Source organism: Balearica regulorum, chromosome 28 (assembly GCF_011004875.1).
Source record: "Balearica regulorum gibbericeps isolate bBalReg1 chromosome 28, bBalReg1.pri, whole genome shotgun sequence".
In the NCBI taxonomy this organism is placed as follows: Eukaryota; Metazoa; Chordata; class Aves; order Gruiformes; family Gruidae; genus Balearica; species Balearica regulorum.
In genome coordinates this window covers 2,172,427-2,197,899 of record NC_046211.1, presented here as the reverse complement: position 1 = coordinate 2,197,899, position 25,473 = coordinate 2,172,427, and the positions used below count along the sequence as shown (strand labels likewise).

At 55.7% G+C, this 25,473-nt stretch overlaps 3 protein-coding genes across 7 annotated transcripts; all 3 read left to right on the top strand.

Annotated features, from left to right (window-relative positions):
* The first annotated feature begins 2,097 nt into the window (after positions 1-2,097).
* LOC104640086 (signaling lymphocytic activation molecule) lies at positions 2,098-12,651 on the top strand. 2 transcript variants are annotated; one of them, XM_075737242.1, is made up of 8 exons: positions 2,099-2,259; positions 5,128-5,454; positions 5,815-6,096; positions 7,118-7,225; positions 7,886-7,965; positions 8,599-8,766; positions 8,886-11,131; positions 12,267-12,651. In XM_075737242.1, exons 1-7 carry the CDS (start codon positions 2,208-2,210, stop codon positions 8,940-8,942), a joined length of 1,074 nt encoding a protein of 357 aa, XP_075593357.1. In that variant the 5' UTR covers positions 2,099-2,207; the 3' UTR covers positions 8,943-11,131; positions 12,267-12,651. The 2 variants fall into 2 exon arrangements, with proteins under 2 accessions (XP_075593358.1, XP_075593357.1); XM_075737243.1 differs by lacking the exon at positions 8,599-8,766 and having other exon boundaries at positions 2,098-2,259.
* Positions 12,641-18,331, top strand: LOC104642750 (SLAM family member 5). The gene is made up of 9 exons (XM_075737241.1): positions 12,641-12,706; positions 13,298-14,316; positions 14,402-14,686; positions 14,850-14,876; positions 15,577-15,678; positions 15,848-15,892; positions 17,419-17,471; positions 17,826-17,925; positions 18,121-18,331. Exons 2-9 carry the CDS (start codon positions 13,848-13,850, stop codon positions 18,132-18,134), a joined length of 1,095 nt encoding a protein of 364 aa, XP_075593356.1. The 5' UTR covers positions 12,641-12,706; positions 13,298-13,847; the 3' UTR covers positions 18,135-18,331.
* A 3,017-nt stretch (positions 18,332-21,348) lies between these two features.
* On the top strand, positions 21,349-24,349 carry LOC142598484 (uncharacterized). 4 transcript variants are annotated; one of them, XM_075737147.1, is made up of 7 exons: positions 21,349-21,448; positions 22,339-22,536; positions 22,724-22,825; positions 23,374-23,412; positions 23,518-23,579; positions 23,755-23,838; positions 23,959-24,349. In XM_075737147.1, the coding sequence occupies exons 1-7, from the start codon at positions 21,388-21,390 to the stop codon at positions 24,016-24,018; spliced, it is 606 nt and encodes a 201-aa protein (XP_075593262.1). In that variant the 5' UTR covers positions 21,349-21,387; the 3' UTR covers positions 24,019-24,349. The 4 variants fall into 4 exon arrangements, with proteins under 4 accessions (XP_075593262.1, XP_075593263.1, XP_075593259.1 ...); XM_075737148.1 differs by lacking the exon at positions 23,374-23,412; XM_075737144.1 differs by having other exon boundaries at positions 23,518-23,838; positions 23,959-23,979.
* Positions 24,350-25,473: the final 1,124 nt, after the last annotated feature.

Sequence of the window (25,473 nt, the reverse complement as noted above, 5' to 3'; positions counted from 1 at the left end):
AGTGAGGGTTGGGAACCATCCTGAAGCCCTGCCTGGGTGGCCGAGCTGGTGGAGCCCATCCACTGGAGACCTCCTTCCTGACCACTAACTCTTCGGGTGTGATTTGTGTTGGGGCAGATTTCTACTCTGCGAAGTACCCCAAGGTGATGTCTTTGTCCTTCCATCACGTGGCCAAGCGCTTGGTCCAGCAGCTGGCTGCCTCCGGTAGGAACCACCACCACGTTTCAGCTGAGTCGAAGCTCCTTGTGTACGTGTGGTGAGAAAAGGAGCCGAGTCCGCTCGTACTGCTCTTACTCATTCTTTTTTACGCCTCTGCTGAGCTCTTCCCTTCCGTGAACTGCTAGTTATTGGGAAATAGCTTGTTTTGTTTTGTTTTTCTCAGCGAGATGGTTTCCGAGTGGGAAGGAGCAGCCTAGCGGGATGCCAGGGTGGTGTATTGGGTCTGGCTGAGATGGAGTTAATTGTCCCCACAGCAGCCCTCATAGTGCTGTGCTGTGCATTGGTAGCTAGCAAATGTCGGTAACACACCAGTGTTTTGGCTACTGCTGAGCAGTGCCAGCACACATCAAGACTGTCTCTCCAACATTTCTTGCCCTCCCTCAGCAGCAGGCTGAGGCTGGGCAAGATCTTGGGAGGGGACACAGCCAGGACAGCTGACCCGAACTGACCAAAGAGATATTCCATACCACATGATGTTTGCTCAGCAATGAGAAACTGAGAGGTAGGGGGAGGAACAGGGCAGGGGCATTCAGGTTTTTTTACAACATTTGTCTTCCAGAGTAAGGAGTATGCCTACTGAAGCCTTCCTTCCCAGGAAGTGGCCGGACATCGCCTGCTGATGGGAAGTAGAGAATAATCTTTTGCTTTTTGCTTTGCTTCTGCACACGGCCTTTTGCTTTAGCTACATTAAACTGTCTTATCTTGACCCATGAGTTTGGTGTTGGTTTTTTCCATCTTAATTTTCTCCCCTCCCTGCCTTGCTGAGGAGGGGAGTGATAAAGCAGTTTGGTGGACACCTGGCGTCCAACCGAGGTTAAACCACCACAGGTGGTTTAGTGTGGGTTTAGGCTTTTTATCATTAGAAATAATGTATTGGCAACAAAACTCATGGAAGTCTCAGAGCTTGGCTCCACTGAAAATGGATGGGATGTAAGTTCACCTTTTATTTCCTTGTGGTACTCAAGTCTGGTTTAAAACAGGGGAGGAATTTGTGCTTCACCCTGTCACCTCCGCTCTCTGAAAAGCAGAAAAAGCAACGAAAACTTGAAGCAAGCAATAGGAAAAAACTCTTCTTCCATATTAAAGCTGCGCGGGCTGAGCACCAACAGATGTGAATAATTCATTCCACTGAAGACACAAAAACAACCAAGCTTTTCTTGCCCCTTTCCAGTAGCGGAACAAGCTAGTGGTGTTTTCCCTGCACTCCCCATCCCCAGCTCTCCGTTGGGTGCGGGAGTCTGCAGTCTCCGCTCCATCCCCACGTGGGGAGGGGACTGTACCCATCCCTAAGCACCCGCTATGGGGATGACATTGAACGGGAGCAAATTGAAGTCCTTGAGAACAAGGGCTGGGCTTTTCCTCTGTGAGTTTTTAAAGACCACCCATACTCCTCCTCACTGTAGATCCCATGCAGTCCAAAGCAGGGGTATGTGTTAATCCCATAATATTTGGGGCTTCCCTGCACCGATGAGCATCATGGCCATGAGCACTGGTGCACATTGGCTCACTGGGAGAGCTTCATGCCAGGTTCCAGCCCCACGGTGCTGGGATCAAGCAGCAGTGGTTGGGATGCTGCCACGTGGGATGCTGCTGCCCGCCTCCATCCCCTCTGCGGTGATAGGGTTTGAAAGCTCTGTACAGCCCCGGGAAGCTCTTACTGTACATGAAATGATTTTCTTGCTGGTCATTTCCTCTTCTTTTGAGGTCGGGTTAAGGACCTGTGGCAGGATGATGCAGTTCTGATATAAACTATAAATCGATGCTCTGCTTCCTTCTGCAGGTCTCTTGGGCTGTCTCCAGTGAAGCATTCAGCAGCACAACTCAGTGCTTTGAATACTTTCCACTCAAGAAAAAAGAAAAAAGAGTCATTCAGCCAAAAACAGGAAACACATGGCCCAAGGCAGATCTGATTTGAGTATACCTGTTCTTATAATGAGCCCGGCAGCAGATATTAACCCCACTGCAGCAGAGGCTCCGTGAACCGCGGTATGGGCTGCAGCGTCTGTCTCTGGCTGCTGATCTCTCTCGGCCGTGTTTGGGGTATGTATGTTTTCCTTTCTATGAAATGCTCCATTCAGACTGTTTGGGGATTTTTCTTGGATATTAAGACCTTTAGAAATCACGAGCTGTGAGCTGGGCGGATGGGCAGATCGAGTATACATATTCATATAGAAGATAAATGGCTCGCAACTCTGAGCTGGATGTGTGGTGCATCCCTAATATGCTTCTACTAGTTAGGCTGAGGGAGGAGAGAATAAAAGATGATGAACGAGCAAAGATAGTGATGGACAAAGTGTAGCTGCAATAGTGAAATGCTTTACTGTGTGTTTTAATGGGGTATTAATAGCATTGAGCAAATAATTTAGTACCAGATATGAACTGGGTTACTTGAGATTAAGATCCTTGGTGGATTGTCTCACTCTGTGTGACACTGAGTGTCTCGGATCAAGAGGTGCCAGCAGGCTGGGAGATGGTACTGAAGCAATGAAATGTGTATAAGGCGAGTGGAAAGGGACTGGCAGTGAGGCAATGCCTGTTTTCTGAGTGCCCAGAGAGCCCTGGCCAGCTGTGGATGGTGTCCTGGGGATGATGATGTCCTGGATGCATCGAAATCCCCCCCAGACCAGCTGATCGGGGAATGACGACCCCCCGGACTCCCCCACCAGGGCTCCTGGGTCCTTTCCTCCCAGCCCATCAGTAGTTATGGGATGATGCTGCAAAATCCATTGTGATGGCACTGAGCCTGTGCAAAAGCACTCAGGTGAGTCAGGGTCCCCAAGCAGAGCAGAGCAAAGGGAGCTCTGAGTAATCCTGACCCTCTTCTTGGTGCCAGCCTGATGTTTGTTCCCCTTTCCTGGGGACACTGTGTGTCCCCGCAGCCCCACGAGCCCTCTGCCACTGCATCTGTGTAAAACAAAGGGCTCGGCCAGGAAACAGGAGACCTTGGCAGAGCTGGGGTTTCTCCTTGTCTCTGCTGGCTCACTGTTACTAGAATACCTGCGTTTAAAATCCCCCTGGGGTTTTCTGCCTAGCCAGCACACTGAAAGTCCCACGAGCCCAATACCTGATGTGAGGGCTGCTCCAGACCTAGCACCATGCCAGTACGGATCGCTTGCCTTCCTCCAGCCCCTTCATCTGGGCTTCAACACAGATGATTTCAGATCTCTTTACATCCCTCTTCCTGTAGCCTTGCTCCAGCCGTGTCATCTTCCCCTCCAGGGCAGAGAGTTTTGTAAACATGATGTAAAAAGGGCTTTTCCATTTGGTAATTAATAAGGAGCCTAACCGCTGCATGTGTTGCTGAGAAAACACAACATCCACCTGCGTGCTGTAAATGTATCAGCAAAAAAATGTGTGAGGCACTGGTTCAGCCAGACTGCAGGGTTTCTGAGGGATGACAGCCGTGTCCGCATGGCTGCTTCGATGCTGGGGAGATGTTGTCCACAGGGACAGCTCAGAAACTGCCATGTTTTATGCCACAGAGGGGGGGAAAATAAGTGATGGCACTCACTTGGGAGAGTGTTTGCTCTGTGGCTTTTACTGGAACCATACACGCCACAGGAGAGGTGGATACTGGTCTTATTTGGGCCTCCCCAGACCTGTTCTTCTGTGGTACCTCCCACTCTTTTCTTTTCTCTCTGGGGCAAAGCCTCACCCCAATGGAAAGAAGTTGGTAGAAAACATGGGGGTGACAAGGTGAGGTCCCTTCCACGCTGGCGTTGCTGGCAGCAGTTGTGAGCTGGCACCTGTCCCCACACTGTTTCCTACAAAAATAAACTCCTTTGCCCGGGGGTGTGGGCAAATATGAATCACTGCCTTGCAGCCAAAGACAGGAAAGGGTCTAGGGGAGAAGATCCTCCCGCGTGCTCTCCAGGAAATCTGGGTGGTCAGGATGCTTTGGGACACATGGGAGATGCTTGGACCCATCGTCTTAAGAGCAACTTTGCTGTGGCTACCAAGAAGCACACCTGGGACCACTGCGACCAGGAGAAGGACAACCTGGGATTTACACCTGAGCTCACCTCTAGGAGGTTGCACTTCCTTCAGTTTCTACAAGAAAAGTCCCACTGAAAGTTTCTGGAGCTGAGGCACTTGAGGGAGGTGGGTGCCATGATGTGCACCCAACTGCAGGCTTTGGCCAAGAACCACCCAGCATCGCTTCCTTCTGGACTGCCCTGGTGTCACAGGGACTTCTCCAGGCTGATCCCACTGCTGTCAGCACCCTTCTCCCTGGACCAGCATCCCCGCTGGTCTGGGACTGCAAGGACCTTCCCCTGCTTGAGGCATCCCTGCTCCATGGAGTGATGTTTCGCTGTGCTGGCTGGCTGTTGTGCCATCCTTAAATCAGGATTCGGCCGTGACATGTGATGCCCAACATGGGAGAACACTGAGGCTGATGCAAATGAAGAATCTCTCACCTCGCTCTGGGAAGGTGAGGGTGACAAGGAAGAGCAGAGGAAGGCAACACTTCCCCTCTGGCTCCTGAGCCGAGCACTCCATCTGCATCCTTTGGGGTCGAGGATGTGGTACTGAGGGCTGGGGGTCACTCCTTTGGTTCTGGGAATGATCCTGTGGGGTGGGCATGGGGCAGAGCTCGCAATGAGCCCTGATCTACAGCACAACTTGTGTTCCCACGCACTGGTAATCGCTGGTGCAGGATGTGGTGGATAACCCAGAGCTCAAAAACGCGGTTAGATAATCTGTTCAATTTTCGACTGACTTGTCGCATGCAACCTAAGCCATCCCCAATGTGCACGTTACCAGGGTGGATCCAATGCCGTCACTGGCTACCACAGCTCCATGGGCATCCGTCCTCCTCTGGCAGAGCTAGGATGGGTGGGGGACAGTTGCTCTGAGCCCCCCATGCCTCCCTGCCTGCCTCAGCCCTTCTCTCCTCTCTCCTCCCAGGCATGGGCCACGGGGCAAGGGAGATGGTGCTGGGCACCTTGGGAAAGGCGACGATTTTGCGGATCCCCCCTGAACTCCAGAGCATCACCAAGAACTTCGGGGAGGCTGTCTGGAAGCGGGACACGGAGGACCCACAGAGGAAGCTTGTCCTGCTCAAGTACCTAGATGGCAACTACACCAACTACATGCAGGGACGAACTCGCTTCCATGAGTCAGACTTCTCCCTGGAAATTCTGAACACCAGCCGGCAGGACAGACAGCTCTACGAGTACTTAGTCAGCAAGGGGTCGGAGGAGAAAGTCTGGCAGATACAGCTGGAGGTGTATGGTAAGACATGCTGTTTTGGGAGGACTGTGCTGGATGCTCCCAGCCTCTTGCGGTGCTGGGAGCAGGTCTGGGAGGTGCGTGGTGGTCAAGGTGGGTGGGAGATGCCCACCCTGATGTCAAGGTACTGCAGTGAGTCCAGGACCCTCTTGCAATCCCATCTGGATACGCACAGGAGCATTTGGGTCGATGCAGACCACGCCCCTCTCCAATGCCATTTGCAGTGGGTCTGGCATCAGACCGGTTCCTTGCCATCCCCTTGGGATTTAGGAGAGACCAGCAGGATTTCCCAGGCAGGGGCCAACACAACGTTTGTATCCTTCCCCAGACACAAACCTTTGCCCCCTCCCTCCCTCTCTCCAGAGCCGGTGTCCAATCCCAGCATCCAGATCCTCAACTGGGTGCTGGCCAACAGCAGCTGCACCATCACCCTCAACTGCACAGCGGAGCAAGGGGACAACGTCTCTTACAGCTGGGGCAGCCAGGACACCAGCACCTCGGGGCTCTGCTCCCACAACGGCAGCCTCCTGCACCTCTCCTACTCCCTGCAGAATGCAAGCATTGCCTGCGCCTGCACGGCCAGCAACCCCGTCAGCAGCCAGGTCGTCCCCTTTGACTCCTCCGAGTGCAGCTACGAGCAAGGGGGTAAGTCGCCAGTTGCTGACCCAGCTCTCTCCAGCCTCACGGCCCTGCTTTTGCTTTGTAGGGGACTTTTTCATGATGCAGTCTCAAAGGAGTCTTTTGCAAGAAAAGTGGCTGCTGCGTCACTTGCTCAGGGTTGCCCAGTTCTTCCAGTAAACGCCAGCCATGGAGCTGTGGGTCCCACCTGCCTCCCCAGCCAGCCCAGCCACCACACTTGCCGTGCCTCGGTGCTCAAGGTTTATTTTAAATACGAAACTCGTATGCTGGGTGGCTTGGGGAGGACAAAAACCTCTGTGACAACTTCCCCTTCGGAGGTTCTCGGGGCAAAAGTCACCGGGGTTTTCTAGCACTTCCTCGTGACGTGGGGGTTTTCATCTGAGCTGGGAAGCGTGGTGGCTGCCCCTTTCCCCGGGGACCCAGAGGCAAAGTCATGTCTCTGCTGGGGCTCTCACAGTGACCTGTGCTGAGAAAATATATGCCTGTGGGGAAAAATGGTCGGGACTCTTGCTTAAGATGCTGAAATTGGATTCTCCAGGGGGGGATTGGGCTTGTTTCTCACCCCCTTGCCCCAAAACCCTTTGCATCATGGGACACCCCTCATGATGTCACCGTTAGTGGTCTAGGAGCGGGGCCACCCTGTGATGGGAGCCTGGCTGGTGGCTGGAGCTGCAGAGCTCTGTCCCAGGGCCCTCTTCTCACACACCTGCAATGCAAGATCATTGTACAAAGGGGTTGCCTCTCCCCAGGCCTCTGTAAAGCCACCGAAGACATTTTCAAGGCTTTATCTGTCCCCGATCTGGCCCCCAGCAGGTTTTGCACTGACTGTTGCAGTCTGGAGGCGATTAGACAGAGTTCTGCTTAAGAGGCATTTCCTGCCCCTTGTTTCCTGTTCTACCGACATCATCAGCCTGAAACTAGGTGATGAGATGAAGTAAGATGTTAGCAGCCCATTCGCTGAGCTCTGGGTGACCCTGGGCCCCAGGGCTGTTGGCTAACGCCCTCCCCTCTTTGCCCCCCATCCCAGGCAGCACCAGGCTGAGGACAGAGCATCTCGTGCTGATGGTGGTGCTGCCCATCGCTGCAGTGATGATGCTCACCGGCTTTGTGGCCACCCATTTGGCCATGCCCGTTGGTGAGTGCCGCAAGGGAGGGGTGCTAGGGTGCTTGGTGGTTCCTGGGTGGGGTGAGCCTTGGGGGGGGGGGGGGGCAGGGTAGAAGCTGCCACCAAGGGCCAAGAGGCTGACTCTCATTGGGCACCTCGTCTTGGGAGTACCCTGGCTATTGGGAAGGTGCAAAATGTGTTTCTCTTGAAGCACAGATTAAAGGCAGGAAGGAAACCAGCTTAAAAAAAAAAAAAAAAAGAGAGAGAGAAAAATAAAAACAAAAAAAAGATAAGTGCACGTGATCTCCAACACTTTAGCTGGATGAACTTCTGAGATCGTATTGCACAATCTCAAGGGGAACTGAATGGTCCCTGCCCAAATTAGAGAGAGCATCATGTCCCCCAGTGCCTCAGCCAGGCTCTGCCCCCCCCCTTCCCACTCCCTGTGTAGTGGCAAATTTGCAAAGCTGACCTGTGGTGACCAGAAATCCTCCGACCACGGCTGGGCAGCTGCAGCGATAGGGATGCAGCCAGGTCCAGCCAGCGGGCACCATGCCGCGGACGGATCCAGCATGGCCACACCCTCGCTGTGCCCTGGGGTACAGGAGCAGGATGTGGCTTGCAAAACGCAGGCATCCCCCAATGTCCTTGCTCCCCTGGCAGCTCAGTGACTTGCTTATCCCTCCGCAGCCAGCCAGGAGCAGGAGCACTCGCCGCTTGCTGAGGACAGCACGGTGCACACCATCTACTCCCAGGTGCAGCGGGTGGAGGTGAGCTATGACCGACAGGACCTCAGCTGGCATGGGGGAAAATGCTCCTTTAGTGACAGAAATGCTCCTTTACCGATGGAATTGCTCTTTTAGCGATGGGACCCCAAGCACTGCAGCCAGTAGGGAGCATGGGCACAACCCTGCCAGGGTTTCTTGGGTGGGGGGGGTCTTGGATGATGGCAGCCTGCTTTGGGGACTAGCAAAGGCAGCAGCACCCAAAGCCCCAGGTCATTGCTGGGTGCTTCCTCGCTGGTCTGCGGGTCACTCTCTGATGGACTTTGTGCACTGGGTGTCACAGCAGCCCTGTGGCTGGCAAGGGGGAGAGTCAGATTGTGGCTGGGGGGGACTGGGGTGGCTGTGGGCTCCCCTGGGTCACTCATGGCTGTCGTTCTAGGAGCCAGCCTTGCCACCATTAATTTGGGAGTTGCTGGGAATAAGGTCGGGTGCTGCAGCTTCCCCAGCATCCCAGGGTGGCTTTGAGGACAGACTGTGTGTTTTTTCTCCCCTCCCCGAGTCCTGCTCAGTGCAAATTGGGGAGGAAATGGGGGGTCCACATAGAGGGGAGGGAAGGAGGGAGTGAAGGCCCCCCTTGGTGAGCTGCCTGCTGCTGCTCATTCTTTGCTCTCCGTGCAGAAGCAGAAAGGGACCCCCATCACCGAGCACCCCTCCTGCACCACTATCTATGCTGCAGCCACCGGCCTGCCCCTGGACACGGCCCCAGCCCCCAGCAGAGCCCCACATCCCCCACGCAGCCCCTCGGCAGAGCCGCCTGCCCTGCAGGGCCACCCACCCCTCTCGCCGGTAAGGGTGGCTGCTCTCCCCCCATTCTTGCCCAGGCTGGGCATCACCGTGGGGAAACCCATGGATCCCCCATGTCAAGCACCTTGCTGACCCCTTTGCTTCCCTGCTTTTTGCTTCAGAGCCCCGACAAGGAGCTCACAACAGTTTACGCCAGCGTGATGATGCCCATGGCCTGAGCATCACCAGGCAGCGGGCAGCAGTCCAGACCGGCCTCCAGCTCTGCTCACCGGGCACTGACATCCATGTTCCTGGCTGGAGGAAACCCTGCTCGTCCATGGGGAATTGGGGCAATATCCTCTGGCATGCACAGACCCCCCCACTGCAGCTGGGGCTGCAACGATGGCTGCGGAGATGAGGGAAGGTGGAGAAAAGAGCAGATCTGAAGCAAGGCAAGAAATCTCCCCGGGCTGTGGCTAAGGGTGGCCAGCAAGATGCTGAAGGACCAAGAGAGGCTAGAGGGGCTTTAGATACAACCCTGCAGCCAGGCATCAGCAACAGAGAGAGAATCGGTGCCACAGAGGGGAAGGGTCAGCCCATCAGCACCGTGGTGCAGCACCAGGAGACATGACCAGAGCAGATTTGCACTCCAACCTCAGCCCTGCCCCATGGGTTTTCACCCCACAGCCTCATCCTGTGGACCTGGCTTCACTAGAGGGAGCCTCCAGCTCGTGGCAGTCAGCAATGCCGGTGATACGCAGGGACGTGGGTTCAACAGCAGTGGGGAAAAATCAGAAGCAATTTTATTTTTTTTTTTTCCAACCTCTGCTCTTGCAACCGGTTATGAAACATTGGATTTCGGCCCAAGGGTGAAGAAAGTTTTTGCAATCCCCTCGGAGCTGAGCCCTGCCCAGCACCCAGCCTGATCCCCTGCACCAGGGGAAGCAGCCACGTCCAACTGCACTTTTCCATTCCTATCCTTCTCCACTGATGACTATGGGAACAGGTGAGGATCTTCCAGATGGACTATTTAAAGCTGAATTTCTGGCTGAGAGGGGGACACAGCCCCTGCCCATGGCCTGGCCACCCCCAGCCCACAGCAGCTCCCGACTTCGCTGCAGAAACACCCAGCACGGGGAGGCTGGAGGTAGCCCAGAGGAGGGACCAGGGCTGTCAAATCTTTCCAGTCCCCCTCCCAGTCTGAGGTATTTTATAATGCCAACATAACTCAGCTCATACAGTGGGTCTAATCTCATGTGCTGCTGCTAAGGGAAAGGAAAATAAATTTATAGTAAAGTCTTTTGGAAAGGTTTTCTGGAGAAGTGTGTCAGGGGCTGGATCAGGTCTTGAGGGGGAAGAGAAATCAGTGGGTTTGCACCTCCATAGCTTCCTTATTTCGTTACTGCAGAAAATCAGTTGAGTTGCTTCCTTGGAAAAGTCTGCCCGCAAAACAACCACTTCCCCCAGGAGCACAGAGAGGTCCAGGGAAGGGCAAAGGCACGCTTGCCCTTATGCCTCTAAAATGGTGCAAAAGCCCTAAATTCTGTGCCTGGCACTTGTGCAGGATGGAACCCAGTGCTACCTGTGTTGGTCCTTATAGAAAGATGGGGCAAGTGCCCGACCCCGTCATGTGCTGCTCCAACATGTGTCCAGCCATCTCAGCCCACCCTCCTGGCCGCGAGGGGACGTCAGATGCTCATTATGGGGAAGAGTTCAAGTAAAAATGCTAATATTGCCATTGCAGAGGAGCATTGAGCCACGATGCCACAGTTCCCCCCACCTCCCCAGCTCCCAGGTGACGGTCGGAGGAGGCAAAGGGGGTTAAGGGGTGGCTCATCCCCTGGAGTGTCTCTTTGTGCCTCTCATCTCACCCCCCATGCCAGGAGGTTGTGAAAGAGAGGAGCTGTTTTTAGGAGTTTTAGTGCTTTGGTATTGAGCAACGATACTGGTCTCTGTGCTTAATGTATCCCATCACCCAGCATCGGGGCAGCGCTGAGGGGCTACAGCAGCCCCCACTCCCTTGCTGGGGTAGAGGAACCAGGGCTATTTTAAAGCCCAACTTCCCCAGCTGTTCCAGCATGCTTCCCTCACCTGAATAGGAGGGAAAAACAACTTCATTTTGAGGGTGACTGAGCACTGGAACAGGCTGCCCAGAGAGGTTGTGGAGTCTCCTTCTCTGGAGAGATTCAAAACCTGTGCAGCCTGGTCTAGGTGATCCTACTTTAGCAGGGGGTTGGACTAGATGATCTCCAGAGATCCCTTCCCACCCCAACCAGTCTGTGATTCTCTGAATTTCAGTATGACACCAGTGTCATGCTATTTCCCAGAATAATCTGAATTAGGGAAGCGGCTTCTTTCCTGCAGTTGTCACTCATCTGTCCTGGTTGGGGGGACTGGAGAACGTGGATATCAATATCTCTTACAAAAGGTGTTGTGGTGGATACCCCGCTGAGGGTCAGGTGCCCACCAGAGCTGCTCTATCACTCCCCTCGTTCACCAAACAGGGGAGAAAAAGTACAACGAAAAGCTTGTGGGTCGAGATAAGGACAGGGAGAGATCGTTCACTAATTATCATCACGAGCAAAACAGACCAAACTTAGAGAGGGAATTCATCTAATTTATTACTAAGCAAAACAGAGTAGAGGAATGAGAAATAAAACCAAATCTCAAAACACCTCCCCCCACCCCTCCCATCTTCCCGGGCTCAACTTCACTCTCAGCTTCAACCTCTGCCCCCCTCAGCGGCACAGGGGGACAGGGAGTGGGGGTTACGGTCAGTTCATCACACGGTGTTTCTGCCCCTTCTTCATCCTCAGGGGGAGGACTCCTCTCATCGTTCCCCTCCTCCAGCGTGGGGTCCCTCTAATGGGAGACAGTCCTTCACGGCCTTCTCCAACGTGAGTCCTTCCCACAGGCTACAGTCCTTCATGAACTGCTCCAGCGTGGGTCTCTCCCATGGGGTGCAGACCTTCAGGAGCAAACTGCTCCAGCGTGGGTCCCCCACGGGGTCACAAGTCCTGTCAGCAAACCTGCTCTGGCGTGGGCTCCTCTCTCCACGGGGCCACAGGTCCTGCCAGGAGCTTGCTCCAGCGCGGGCTTCCCACGGGGTCACAGCCTCCTTCAGGTGCCTCCACCTGCTCCAGCGTGGGGTCCTCCACGGGCTGCAGGTGGAATCGCTACACCCCTTCATCCTTCCTCCATGGGCTGCAGGGGGACAGCCTGCTTCACCATGGTCTTCACCACGGGCTGCAGGGGAATCTTGCTCCGGCACCTGGAGCACTTCCTGCCCCTCCTTCTGCACTGACCTTGGTGTCTGCAGTGTTTCTTACATCTTCTCACTCCTCTCTCTGGCTGCAAAAGCTCTCTCTAACTGTTTTTTTTCCTTCTTAAATATATTCTCTCAGAGGCGCTGATTGGCTTGGCCTTGGCCAGCGGCGGGTCCGTCTTGGAGCCGGCTGGCATTGGCTCTGTCAGACACAGGGGAAGCTTCTAGCAGCTTCTCACAGAAGCCACCCCTGTAGCCCCCCCCACTACCAAAACCTTGCCACGCAAAACCAACACAGATGTCCTGGTGGCACCGGTCCGTGGGCACCAGTGTGCTCCTGGGTGCTGACCTGCGATGGTCTTCACGATACCCCTCTCTTAGGGCTGATTCCCATAGAGGAGCTGAGACACTTGTCACACATGACTATGATAACACTCTATCCTAGCTGCCACACTCATCTTTGGTTAGAGTTTTTCAGGTTAATTTTTTTATTACGCACATGGAATGTTCCTTTCTGTCATACTTTTCTGAGCCCAGTCACACCACTTGATGGCAGTGATTGGATGAAATATTTATCACCACCCATCCAGTCATGACTATATGCAGGTGCTTGTATCTTCCTGTTGTCACCATAAACTGTAGCAGATGCTGGGTGTGGAGAGGCCCTCTCTGCGCACCGGAGGTTGATGGATGCGTTTTGGTGCCTGCTGGTCACCCTCCTCCTTCTCCACCAAGCAAGTAAGTGCAAGATGCTCGTTTTCCCTTGGCGGTGGAAGGGAAGGAGCCCACAAAGGGCTCAGGGAGTGTTTCAGGACTCCTGGGAGAGCGGGGACAGGGTTGGCACGTGTGGGACCAGCAGTGCAGCTCCGCGGGAATGGAGTTTGTCCCAAGGATGTTGGGCAAATCAGAGTGAAAGATGCCTAGCACAACCCGGTGTTGGTGTCTCACTCTCGTGTGGTCCTCCTCTGCTAATGAGTGAATGCATCAGGTCTCAGCTCTCGCCTAGCCTCCATCCAGCTGCTGCCAGATGTGCACAGGCCACTGAGTTTGCTGTTCTGCTCTGCGTTCAGGGTCTGCTCCTCCGCGTGTTTTCTCTGAGTTTTCTGTGCTCCTGTGTTTGGGTTTTTTTTTGTGGGGTATTTAGGGCTCTTTGGAACAGGGGACACTTTCTGCCTCTTTTCAGGCAAGGCAAAATGGGCAGAGATGCTGGGTCTGCCCAGGTCCTCTCCCCGCAGCCTTGAAGAGGGTTTTACTGCTAGATGAGCCCTCCAGCACCCTTGCCTGCTGTTTCGGCAGAATTTACTACTTCAAGTTTATCTCCCCGACCAGTTTTTCCTTCCATGCGGTCAGAGATGCCTGTTCTCGACGTTCCAGAGGTGTCCCTGCAGGGTGAGGCAGGGGGCACCAGAAATGCAGAGCCCTGAGGAGATGTGACAGCCTCGGGGTCTGCCTGTCTGGCTGAGCCAGGATCAGTTCCCTTTCCAGAAACTGAGGAAAAAACATCCATCCCCAGACCAGACTGGGAAGCACTGATTTGTAGAATGGGAAGTAGTTAAAATAAGAGGGAAGTGTCTGCTTCCTTCTCAGAAGAGGGCAGAAGTAGCTGCACATCTGGGAAAGGGGCCACCCATTTTCTTGCCTGCTCGTGTAGGTGAGCTTGACCTTTCAGTGTGGCGATGAAATGAAACTTTCCTGAACTTTCTGAGCCATTGCAAACTCCTCCTTGCACTTTAATTTTGCACCTCAAAGGTCTCTTTAAAGGTCCCTTGCAAGCCAAACTGTTCTATGATTCTATGGCTTTACCCACAGCTGAACAGAGATACTGTGTGCGATAACACGAGGGGCTCTGGCCACTATAGATCAGCCTGTCCATGGCATCATGCTGTATGACCGCAGCGGGACAAAGCTCTTCTTTTTGGTTGAGGTGGTTCTTTCAGCCAAGGACCCTTCCCCGAGCCCTCCCGCGTTCTCCACCAGCCAGACCCCAAGCTCGCTGTGCATCCTCTCCCTGGGCGTGCTGCCTTCATCCCAGCTTCTCTCCCCAGCGTGCATTGATGACGGGGCAGAGGTGACCAGGGCCGCGGGCAGTTCTGTCACCTTTCGCCTCCAGAGCCTGGATGGACAAGCCGCAGCCTGGAGCTTTCACAACAATGTCATAGCAACCGTGATATTCGGCAATCCTCCTGAAGTCATCTTTTTTGATGACAACTACAAGACACGCTTGGCCTTTACTGAGAATGGCAGGGCGCTCACCATCATCCAGCTGAGGATGGATGATGCTGGTACCTACACTGCAAAGATCTCAGGGGGAAAAAACACCTTGTACCTACACACCCTACACATGTACAGTAAGTGCCTTCTAGTATTGGCATTTGGGTTTTGGTTTTTTAATGGGGGGTTGGAGATTTCCTGACAGCCCCCTGCTTCCCATAGGGGAGCTGGTGGTGCCAACGGTGACCTGCGTGACGCAGAACTGCTCAGCCGATGGCTGCAGCTACACCCTGCACTGCACTGTCTCGGGCTCTGGCTCTGACTTCGGCAACGTCTCCTACGACTGGAGCACGGGGGGCCAGACATGGAGCAAGGGGCCCATGGTGCTGGTAGAGGAGTTGCCCCAGGACAAGCTACTGCTGCTCACGTGCACGGTGCGAAACCCCATCAGCAGCCGCAACATCACAATCATCTCGCCTGCTGCCCTCTGTGCAGGTAACAGCCACGGTAAGATGCGTGGGCAGTGGGGATGGGCCGTATTCTGCTCTCAGTGGCTCCAGCTTTCCCTTGAGCTGTGCCTCGGCGTGCAAAGACAGAAACGCGGATCCTCGGCAGAGGCATTTACCTCTCTCCCTGTTGTCTCCCTTCACCGTGCTGCCCGTGCCGTCAGAAAACACAACACACTGTCCCACCACTGGTGAGCTGCCAAACCAGCCATCCATGTCCAGTCTTGCTCTTAAATGTCTGAGTGTGCCCGAGCTAGCTAGCAGTGTCTGGCCATGCCGGACCACCATGCCTGGAGATGGGGGAGCACAGATGGGCCAGCACAGTTTGTCTCCTCCCAAAACAGCTCGCGGGGGTTATCCACGCTTTGTGGACAGTGCTTTTAGCATCCATGTCTTTGTCGCCTGGGGAATTTGGGGAGGGGAGGTGGGTCCACGTTTCTAGTTTGTCCCCTAAAAAGTCCCACCTTGGGATGGGAGCGTCAAATCAATTTGTGCAAAGGAGAGGCAGAGCCAAGGATGGGCTGGAGGTGGGACCATGGCTCTGTGTACAACTGCTGCCTCCAGCCCAGGTGGGGGTTCCCCCCCCCACAAAAAAAAAAACCAATGAATGAAGTTCCTGGAATGCAAAGGAACATCAGCGGGGGGGACCACAGGGGGTTTGGGGCAGAAGTCTCCCAGCCACTGCTCTCTCTGCAAAGCCACTCGTCCTCGTGCAGCATGTTGCCTCCTTTCTGTGTTGGACTGTGTTATCGTGCAATAAGGGTCCCTGCGAAGCAGGGAAGGGCTCAGCGGGGTGTTGAAGCAGAGACGCGCCCATTTCTCCCCAGTCTGATGCCAGGGAAAGGCAGGTATGTTTTGGGATGTTGTTACCGGACCTTCTTCTCTTTCAAGGCACCTACTCCATCAGGCAGGCTGGAATAGTGGCCATATCGGTGATCGTAGTCGGAGTGCTTTTAGCAGTGGTTATCTTCGTGATCTACCGTAAATGCAAAGGTGAGCTGCTTCCCCCGCAGGTAACTGTCCCTGCAGACACAAGCAGGAGATGGGACCTGAGAGGGGACCCAGGTACCTGGGAGGCTGCGGCAGCCAAAGCTGAGGATGCTGCTCAGGGTTTACTTTGGTTGCTGCTGCTGACGGGAGCCCCATGTCGCTTCTCCCCCAGGCCAGAGGATCTTCTGTTTGCCTGCAGCTGAGGCTATGAACACAGGTAGGACTTTGGGGCTCCCACAGGCATTTCTCTCCCTCCTCTTTTTTCCTGGTGGGAATAGCCTGGTCGCATTTAAGATCAGGAGGGAAATCATCCACTGCCGTGGCTTGGTACTAGAGGGTACCATGGCTCGTGGGATCCCAATGCCTCCCCATGCCCCCACCCTGCATGCACAGAGGCGAGTGAAAGGGGATGATCCCAGGTGATGTTGTGGTGGCTGAAGCCATGCTCTCCCCTAGTCTTTTTCTGGAAAACTTCGTGCCAGCCCACCAAGAAGGAGCTGGGAGCGCAGCCATGAGATCACCAAAGCAAGAGGGATTTGGGGGAAATGAAAAGAGCTGGCAAGAGACAACTGGGGGAGCAGAGACAAACAATGAGGAGTCGCGTGCCCCATGTCCAGAAACAACCTCCCTGCAGCAGCACACCCGCTTGAGCAACCACTGACTGCAATTGCTGCTTGAAATAGCCACTGCCTGGTTTCCCTAGCTCTTGGGGGCAGAGATCAGAGGCTCCTGGGCAAGGTGGAGCAGCACGATGGCAGCTGCAGAGACTGAAGCATGCCCTTGGCATCACTTCAGGATCAGCTTCGCTAGACTCAGGGGTTCAGGGTGCGAGTCCAGACGAGAAACATGGTGGAAGAAGACACCCCTGGACCAGTTTCCATATCCTCTCCCTGATGTTCAGGGACATTTTTTGACGGGCCATGCCATTCCTATCACTGCTACAACTGAGCCAATGCCCAGCAAGGATCTTGCTGACTTTCTTTTTGTATGTGTGTTTTGTTGTTTCTGTAAGCTGAAATAAAGCTGACATGAACAGGAGAGTTCCTGCCTTGCATTTTGCGTTTGTGTGTGCCCAAGCAGGATGTCAGGGCACACTGATCACCAGGACCATGGGCTCCTCCTGTCCAGTAATTTGGGTCCAGCTCTTCCATTGGCAAAACCTCTCCCTGAAGCGCTGCTCTGTGCCCAGGCTGAAGCCTGAGTGGCTGTTCCTCTGTGGGGCTGCCAGCAGCACTTCAAATGAGAGGCATTGAAATTTCGACCCAAAAAAGGGGTAATGAAGGATTTAAATCCTCTCTCCCCACTCTGTTCAATGAGCCAAAGAATGAGCTGATGGTAATGTTTGCTGCAATGGTGGCAACGTATGAAGGAGAGACAAATGCGTATCGTCCTCCGAAAGCAGCCGGAGATCTTGTATTTAAATTAAAAAAAGCTGATTTTTCACTAGCAAGTCCCTTCAACTGCTGTCGTTTGAGCTGGAAGCAGGTGCCCCGCTCCCGCAGCAGCTGGGGCAGGAGGGACAGTGGGATGAGAAGTGATGCTCACCTCAACCCAGACCCACAGCAAACACCTCCAGCAGCTCCAAGGGGCTGGCCGGGCTTTCACCTAAGACTAGCACATTTTAAGCCAGGATTCCCTCCAGCCCTTGTTGAGGAGCATCTCAGTGTTGCAAAGAGATCCTTGCCTCTTCCCGGCTGCGGCAGCCTGCTCCCTTGATGACCTTCCACTTGTTTCTCCTTGCAGGGGCCAGAGCAGAGTACATGACGGTGTACGCCCAAGTTGGCCCTTCCCAGCAGGTAAGTGCGTGCAGGTTCATCCCCATCCTCCAGGTACGTGGCTGGACCTGGCTATGCAGCTGCACAGGACGGGGATGGTCTGGGAGCCACGTGGCTGGGACAGGGAGGAAGGACGGCAGCTGGACGGACAACCCCAGGGTTTGTCTGTTAGATCCTCTTGGGAACTTGAAGGGGGACATGCCAGCACTGGGGCTTGCCCAAGAGCAGCCATGGCCACCTGCCTACACTTCTTGGTGCATTACCAGAGTCTCTGCCCCCAACCCCACCAAACTTGGCTTCTTTGGCTCACCCAGGCTTTGAGATCCATTTGCCAGCTCTGAGCCATGGAAATACTTTTTAAAATCTTTTCCCCAGGAGCACCTGCAGAGTTTCTCGAATGCACAGCAAGACAACACAAAGATGTCACCAACCCCCAGTGTGGACACCTCCAAGACCATCTATTTCACCATCCAGGGTGAGTTGGTGCTCATGGAGGTGGGCAAGACCCCAGGATGAGACACGTAACCCTGGAGCAAGGGGCACAGACAGATGGTTCTTCACTGGGCTTTCTTGGGGTTCAGTACTTGGAGTCAAGCCTGTAGATCCCCATCTCTCACCAAGGGAGGCATCAGCTCCCAGAAGCCCAAGCAAAGCTTTTGTCTCTTTGCAGATGCAGACGGATGATGAGAAGATGGACAACGGCATGCCAGGGTGCCAGAAGTAGGATGAGAAAAGCCTCTACTTGTAGGTCAACTAGCCAGACCCCGCGGCACAGCACCAGCATGAGCCTGCTCTGAGCACAGTGCTCCTCTCCACCAGGCCCTGACTCATGGGGCTGCAGCATTGCTCCCTTCCCCTCCCCTCCCCTCCCCTCCCCTCCCCTCCCCTCCCCTCCCCTTCCCTTCCCTTCCCTTCCCTTCCCTTCCCTTCCCTTCCCTTCCCTTCCCTTCCCTTCCCTTCCCTTCCCTTCCCTTCCCTTCCCTTCCCTTCCCTTCCCTTCCCTTCCCTTCCCTTCCCTTCCCTTCCCTTCCCTTCCCTTCCCTTCCCTTCCCTTCCCTTCCCTTCCCTTCCCTTCCCTTCCCTTCCCTTCCCTTCCCTTCCCTTCCCTTCCCTTCCCTTCCCTTCCCTTCCCTTCCCTTCCCTTCCCTTCCCTTCCCTTCCCTTCCCTTCCCTTCCCTTCCCTTCCCTTCCCTTCCCTTCCCTTCCCTTCCCTTCCCTTCCCTTCCCTTCCCTTCCCTTCCCTTCCCTTCCCTTCCCTTCCCTTCCCTTCCCTTCCCTTCCCTCCCCTCCCCTCCCCTCCCCTCCCCCTCCCCCCCCCCCCCCCCCCCCCCCCCCCCCCCCGCCCCTCCCCTTCCCTTCCCTTCCCTGTCCTTTCCTTTCCTTTCCGTCCCTTCCCGTCCCTTCCCTTCCCTTCCCTTCCCTTCCCTTCCCTTCCCTTCCCTTCCCTTCCCTTCCCTTCCCTTCCCTTCCCTTCCCTTCCCTTCCCTTCCCTTCCCTTCCCTTCCCTTCCCATGGCTGCTGCCTCTGATTCACCTCTCAGCGGTGGTCCCTGGTCATTGACATGAGGATGCAAGCACCCCATAGGCGCAGGTTCGTCTGGCACAGGATCTCTGCCTGTGTTTTGGTATCCACGTGGGATTTGGACTCCTTTTTCTGCCCTCTCTGAGCAGACCAAGGAACATGGCCCAAAACTGTAGCTCCAGACCCAGCCTTCCCCGAACAGAAACATGAGCTGATGGTCCTGTGGTTCGCCTTGCAGCACCTCACAGTGCAGAGCCTCAGGACAAGAGGGCAGGAAAAATTGAGGAGCATCTTAAAGCCCTTTTTAATTTTTTTTTTCTTTTTTGCTATGCTTTTAAACTTGGTAAATACTTTGGCTGCTTCATTTGGTTACTAAACCAAGAGAAAGCAAAAATAACACTTGGTAGTAGAAAGTTGCTGTAGTTTCAGTGCTGCTAGCTGCTTCCTCAGTGCTTGCTGCTCCCAAGCCTGCTGGGGACCTTGCAAATCTTCCAGTGCCTCAGCACCGTGCTTAGGATTGCTTTCTGTTGTGAATGAACAGCTTACAGTCCTCTGAGATGCTGCAGGACCATGCTGGGGCCAGAGGAAACAAGGCCCAGTGCAAGGTCCTGCACACAGGTCAGGGCAATCCCAAACTACAGGCTGGGTGGAGAATGGATGGAGAGCAGCCCTGAGGAGAAGGACTTGGGGGTGTTGGGGGACGAGAAGCTCCACATGCCCCAGCAATGTGCGCTTGCAGTCCAGAAAGCCAACCGTGTCCTGGGCTGCGTGTCCAGCAGCGTGACCAGCAGGTCGAGGGAGGGGGTTCTGCCCCTCTGCTCCGCTCTGGTGAGACCCCCCTGCAGTGCTGTGTCCAGCTCTGGGGTCCCCAGCACAAGAAGGACATGGAGCTGTTGGAGAGAGTCCAGAGGAGGCCACGGAGATGATCCGAGGGCTGGAGCACCTCTGCTATGGAGACAGGCTGAGAGTTGGGCTTGTTCAGCCTGGAGAAGAGAAGGCTGTGGGGAGACCTCAGAGCACCCTCCGGTCCCTAAAGGGGCTCCAGGAAAGCTGGAGAGGGGCTGGTGACAAGGGCAGGGAGTGACAGGGCAAGGGGGAAGGGCCTTAAGCTGAAGGAGGGGAGATTCAGATGAGATACTTGGGATAAATTCTTCCCTGTGAGGGTGCTGAGGCCCTGGCAGAGGTTGCCCAGAGAAGCTGTGGCTGCCCCTGGCTCCCTGGCAGTGTTGAAGGCCAGGTTGGATGGGGCTTTGGGCAACCTGGGCTAGTGGAGGGGGTCCCTGCCCATGGCAGGGGTGGGACTGGATGGGCTGGGAGGTGCTTTCCAACCCAAACCGTTCTACGAAAACAGGACAAGGACCATGGCTGGTGCCATCCTGCTCCACTCCTTTGATGTGTTTGTATATGAGATTTCATTCTTGGATGAAATATTTGTATGTGAAGTGCTGTGTCAGTGGAATTAGGTGGCTTCCCAGCAGACCTTTAAGGAGAAGAGCAGCTCTCCAAGCGATGCAGGGATGCTGCTCGGCACGGTAGTGGCTGCATCCCATCGGGATGTGTGTCCTGCAGCAGGGTTTGCTTGGGTTCACCTCGAGCTGGGACTTACAGGGACCCAGGTGCCCAGTGAGCAGGGCACAGGGCACTTCCCCACCCTCCCTGTTCCCCAAACCCACCCAGAGCTGGCAACTGAGCAAAACATGCACATTGGCATCAATTTTCCAGTGACGCCGGGCAGACAGATGCCACTTGCACTCGGAAGCCTCTTCCCGCGCGTGTCGCTTCCCCTTGCTCTTTGTCTTGTCTGCGCGGATAGTAAATTATTCAGGGATGAAACCAGAGATTTCTTTGAAGTGCCTGGCACAGGAGAGCCCTCTAGGAGCTACTGGAATAAAAATGCAAGATGCATCTGAGCTTGATTTCTGTCTGCATATTATTTTGGGTGAAAACAGTCCATTATTGACGAGCCCGTGGAGTAATTTGTTTATTCTCTGCATTTTCGCGGTATGTGACAGGCTTGTTTTTGAATTCCTCAAATTCATGCTGATCGGTTAAATATAGATACCTCAGTGGGTCATGCATTTTGCCAAGGGATTGTGTTTGGCACCAAATCTGTCCTTGGAACTCCAATCCCCAGCCTGGATAGGGCTTGAAACAGCGGTGATGGCACCAGGGACTGGCCTGAATGGAGCTGGGGCAGCGCTGGAACATCACCTCCTCCTTTGCCCATGCTGATGGGGCTCCATCCCTTACCCCAGGCACAGCCCCAGAAATCATCCCCCAGGATGGTTTTATTAATCATCCTGTTTCATTACCAACACCTTTGAGCTCACAGGAAGCCGTTGGTCAGGCAGAAAGGGGAAGGAAGAATGTTGCAAGACGGGGAGAGGTGGTGGAAGGCTTGCTGGGGCAGAGGAGGATGGAGTCGAGAGGTGTTGGGACGGGGTGGCTCTGCATCGCAGTGCTCTGCTCTGGAGCTGGTGAGTGGGGCCAGGGGGGCGAGGTTGGGTCCAGGGGCCTCCCCCTGTCTCTGGGGCTGGAGGGAGGAGGAGGAGGAAGGGTCGGTGTGAAGGCAGTGGGTATGATGCCTTCCCAGGGGACCTTCTGTGGTAGAGAAGATTGCTTGCCTGGCTGTTTTATAGGGGGCACAGCTCAGGCCGCCTGCTTTATTGCTTGGTTTGTGTCTGGCTTGTGTGCGGGGAGACGATTGGGGTTTCTTGGGCTCTCCCAGCACCGAGCTGTGCTCAGACCCGTGCCCTGGGCTCCCCCACCCCTGCCCAGCCCTTTGCTGGCCAAGCAGCAGGGATGTTTGCAGACTGCTCATCCCCTTTCACGGCCGGGATCATAGCGGCTGAGGGCTGGTTTGCTTGGGGACACCATTTGGGCACCGCAGAGCGACCGCTTGCGCTGGCATGGCTACCAGTTGCCCAACCTCTGGCAGCTCTGTGGTGCTGCGTCAGTGTGATGCCACCCGGCAGCGTGTGGCCATGATGACTTCCAACAAGCCCTCAGCTTGGTCTCCCCAGCATCCACCGCGGTACTGTTGCTGTTAGCACCTTCTTCATTAGCAGGGGGTTTGTCTTTTGTCTCGGCGGAGATGTGCAGGAGAGCGGTGTGAATCCAACCGCTCGCCGCCCCAGCAGGATGTGGGATGCCAGCAACCCACAGCTCCACTGGCAACCACCAGCCCGCTCAGGCAATGCTCCTCCAGCCCCACACCTCTGTCTCAAGTCACCTGAGGATGGAGGGACATGGGTTAGCCGTTTCTTGCTCATACCTTGCCTTTCCCTAAGCCCTCAGCTCTACATCTCTCTTCCTGATCCTTGGGAGCAGTTCTGAATTGATACGAATTAATGACCATCGTTCCTAGCTCTCGTCGTCAAAGAAGGGGAGCCAGGGCATCAAAGCATCACACAGCGTGATGACGTCCTGGAGCCAACGGGAGCCCCCACCACAACCGCCGGGGATGTGGACAACCTGATGACATGTCCAACAGCCACCCCAACCCCTCCTCAGACCGGGGACCCCTTCACCACCCCCGTGCTGACACGAGCGGGGAATAAAACCCGTGAGTCCCACAGAGAAAGGAAGAGATGTGGCTTGGGGATGTGCCACCATCCTTGGAGGGTCCTGCACACACACCTCCCCCCCCGCCCCCCTCAAGAGACACCCCCCCCCCCCCCAGTGCCTGGCACACCCCCCTCCCCAGCCACCTTTGCATGCATCATGCCCACATCTCCTATCTCTTCCCGTAGAAAATGCATCGGCTGTTCCTGTCAGGTACTGGGCCCCCGTCATTTTTGTGGTGGTTGCTCTGTTCGTGCTCTTCTTCACCTACCGGCGGAACAAGGGGGAAGGTGAGCTCCCGTGCTGGGGCACCAGCACCTCTCTCCCCTTCACTCAGCAATGCACTGGGTTAGCAGAAAAGGGTGACGGCCGTGCCACAAGCCACATCCTCAAAGAATCGAGAAGTGCAGCAAAAAGCTTTTTTAGTTCAGCTCAATGAGGGTGGGTCTGGCTTCATGGGGGGGGGAAGCGGGGGGTGCAGCATCAGGCCGTTGCACCAACCAGAGGCTATCCCTGGAAACCCCTTTGACCATAGCTAAGCCCCATGGTGAGGGTTCCTCCTTGCTTAAACCCGGCTTTAAAACTCCAGAAGTTTAACCCATAACTCCCTTTTCTGCTCAGTTTTGCAGCTCAGTGCCTGCTCTGCCCTTTGCCATGGGGCTTCTCCTTCTCTGCTTTAACACAAACTTCACCTTAAGGATTTTTTTTCTCCTGCAAAGCAAAACCAAAAGCTCACCTCCCACCACTGCCCTCTTCCCAGGAGGGTCTTGCTGGGCTTTTTGCAAAGCCCGTTTGGCCCCAATGTTGTAACAACGCCTGTGTCTGCCCTGGCCCGCAGGGAGCCGGGACCAATCCGCCTCCGCCAGTGACTCTTCGGGTGAGATGCGGTCAGCCCAACCCCCGCGAGGCCGGGGCATCTCGTTATACCATCGTTGACCCGGTCTCAGTGCCGTGATTCACATCCCAGCTCATTGAATTGCAGATTTGGGAGCCCTGGACCACCTCCCTATCCATGACACCACCCCAATAATCTCCGCTCCCCAGGTGAGCCCGGCTGATGGGGATCCTCTCACCGTTGGCTGTGAGGACTTAGAGCTGCTTTCCAGCCCCTGCGTGGCTTTGGGCAAGCCCCAGCCCGTGCCTCAGTTTCCCCATCCACTGCTGCCACACTATGCAGTGGAGGTCGGCGATGAGGTCGGTCAGCGCAGCTCTCTTGCAGGAGGAGAGGAAGGGGTCAGAGAAACCCCCAGCCCCAGAGCACACCGAAACCACCTTCTGCGAGCCGGACCCCCCACCACCCCAGGTATCTCACCCCAATGCACTGAGCCTCAGTCACTGGCCCCTCCAGCCCACGCGGGTCCCTGGGGAGGGTTTGTTGTCATTCCCCCCCCACCCCCCAGCACCTGATTTTGCTTCTCCCCAGCCTGATACCCCCGCAGCTGGCAGTGGTCCCCGCTGCTCCGGGGAGCCCGGTGCTGACTGAGGGCTCCCGGGGGAGCCCAGCAGCTTCCAGACACCCCCAGGGAGCAAGAGGCCACCCCCAAGGTGCAGCATGGGGACTGAACCGGGACGATGCTCCTGCCTGGGGGCCACGTGGCAGCTGGGGGCCACGAGCATCACGTGCCGCCTCAGCCCTTCCTATGGATGCTCGAGCGTGTGCCCAAATCCAGGTGGGAATGGGGACCCCCGTGGCACAGGGACCCCCCCCCCGTGGGACGTGGCCGTGCGCGTGTCATTACTGCTGTGCCCCGTGCTTGTGCATGGGGGTTCTGGGTGCCTACGCTGGGCACCACTGAGCCAATAAAGCAGGATTTTTACCCCAGAACCCCTGGACTTTTTCTGCCGGGACAAGCAGCCTCCCCCATCTCAACCCAACCGTCACTTTTTCCCCCCCCGCCCCATGTCTTGGAACGGAGCAGAGGCAGCTGGTGGGCAGCCCGCACCGAGGCGGCCGAAGGAGTGTTGTGCGCTGCTGTGTTATCAAAGAAAGAGAGGAAATAACACATAGGACTGAAATAACCCACCCCTTTCCACTCCCCCCCCCCGCGGGGGCCAGCAGCTCATCAGATGACTCGAATTCATCACAAGGCGAAGGTGGGGCGAAGGCTGGAAATAAACACCCCGGGGTGTTTCACCCTGTGGGTAACATGCCCTGCGAGAAACAAGAACGTCACCCAGGGAAATTAGGAGCCGGGGAGGGGGGAGCAGGCGGGGCCTGAGCCCCAGCACAGGGGGCTGTACACCCCGATTCCCTCCGTACGTGCACCGCAGGTTGCCAGTCCTGTCCCCTCGGTTGGCGACAGCCCTGCAGTTGCACTGACCTGCCTCAGTTTCCCCTTGCTCTGCTCCCCCCACCAACGGCAAACCCCTTCCTGCAAGGTGTTTGAAGTGGGGAACAGCGGAACAGCGTGCAGAGGGGACATGGGGGTGGTGGTGGGGGGGCTCAGGGCTGAGATGGGGGGAGAAAAGGTGCAAAAGCCAAAGGAAACATTGACGCCGGGTCTCGGTGAATCAGCGCTGCTGTTGCTGCGCGGGGGGCCACCCGCAAACCGGGGTGTGGGGGCCCTGGGAGGGCTGGGGGGGTTGCAGGTGCCGGCAACATCTGCCGCCTCAGCTGTCGCAGTGAGGTGACCGCAGGCAGGAGCCGGGGGGGGCAGGCGGAAGCTGTGCAGGCTGGGAGCAGCTCTGCAGCCCCCTCCCCGAGGAGCTGTGCGTGGTGGGGTCGTACTCCCCCAGTAAAAGGGGTTGGGACTTACCCCCCACCCCAGGGGGTTTTTGGGCGTTTCTCCAGTCTGCACGGAGGGCTGGCAGAGCAGCCCCTGCTCCCCCCCCCGTTCATCTCAAGCCTTTCACCCTCATCGACCCCAAATCCTTGGTCACCCCAACCCTTGGCCCCCATAAATTCCAAATCCTTCACTCTATAAACCCCAACCCCTTG

Excerpts from the sequence above, each read along its gene's own strand:
- LOC104640086 (XM_075737242.1), top strand. The coding sequence starts at position 2,208 with ATGGGCTGCAGCGTCTGTCTCTGGCTGCTGATCTCTCTCGGCCGTGTT. Across the intron at positions 5,455-5,814 it reads GATACAGCTGGAGGTGTATG|AGCCGGTGTCCAATCCCAGC; the intron begins GTAAGACATGCT and ends CCCTCTCTCCAG. Across the intron at positions 8,767-8,885 it reads GCCACCCACCCCTCTCGCCG|AGCCCCGACAAGGAGCTCAC; the intron begins GTAAGGGTGGCT and ends TTTTTGCTTCAG.
- LOC104642750 (XM_075737241.1), top strand. The coding sequence starts at position 13,848 with ATGCTGTATGACCGCAGCGGGACAAAGCTCTTCTTTTTGGTTGAGGTG. Across the intron at positions 14,317-14,401 it reads ACACACCCTACACATGTACA|GGGAGCTGGTGGTGCCAACG; the intron begins GTAAGTGCCTTC and ends TGCTTCCCATAG. Across the intron at positions 14,877-15,576 it reads AACACACTGTCCCACCACTG|GCACCTACTCCATCAGGCAG; the intron begins GTGAGCTGCCAA and ends TTCTCTTTCAAG.
- LOC142598484 (XM_075737144.1), top strand. The coding sequence starts at position 21,388 with ATGGAGTCGAGAGGTGTTGGGACGGGGTGGCTCTGCATCGCAGTGCTC. Across the intron at positions 21,449-22,338 it reads AGTGCTCTGCTCTGGAGCTG|CTCTCGTCGTCAAAGAAGGG; the intron begins GTGAGTGGGGCC and ends CATCGTTCCTAG. Across the intron at positions 22,537-22,723 it reads ACGAGCGGGGAATAAAACCC|AAAATGCATCGGCTGTTCCT; the intron begins GTGAGTCCCACA and ends CTCTTCCCGTAG.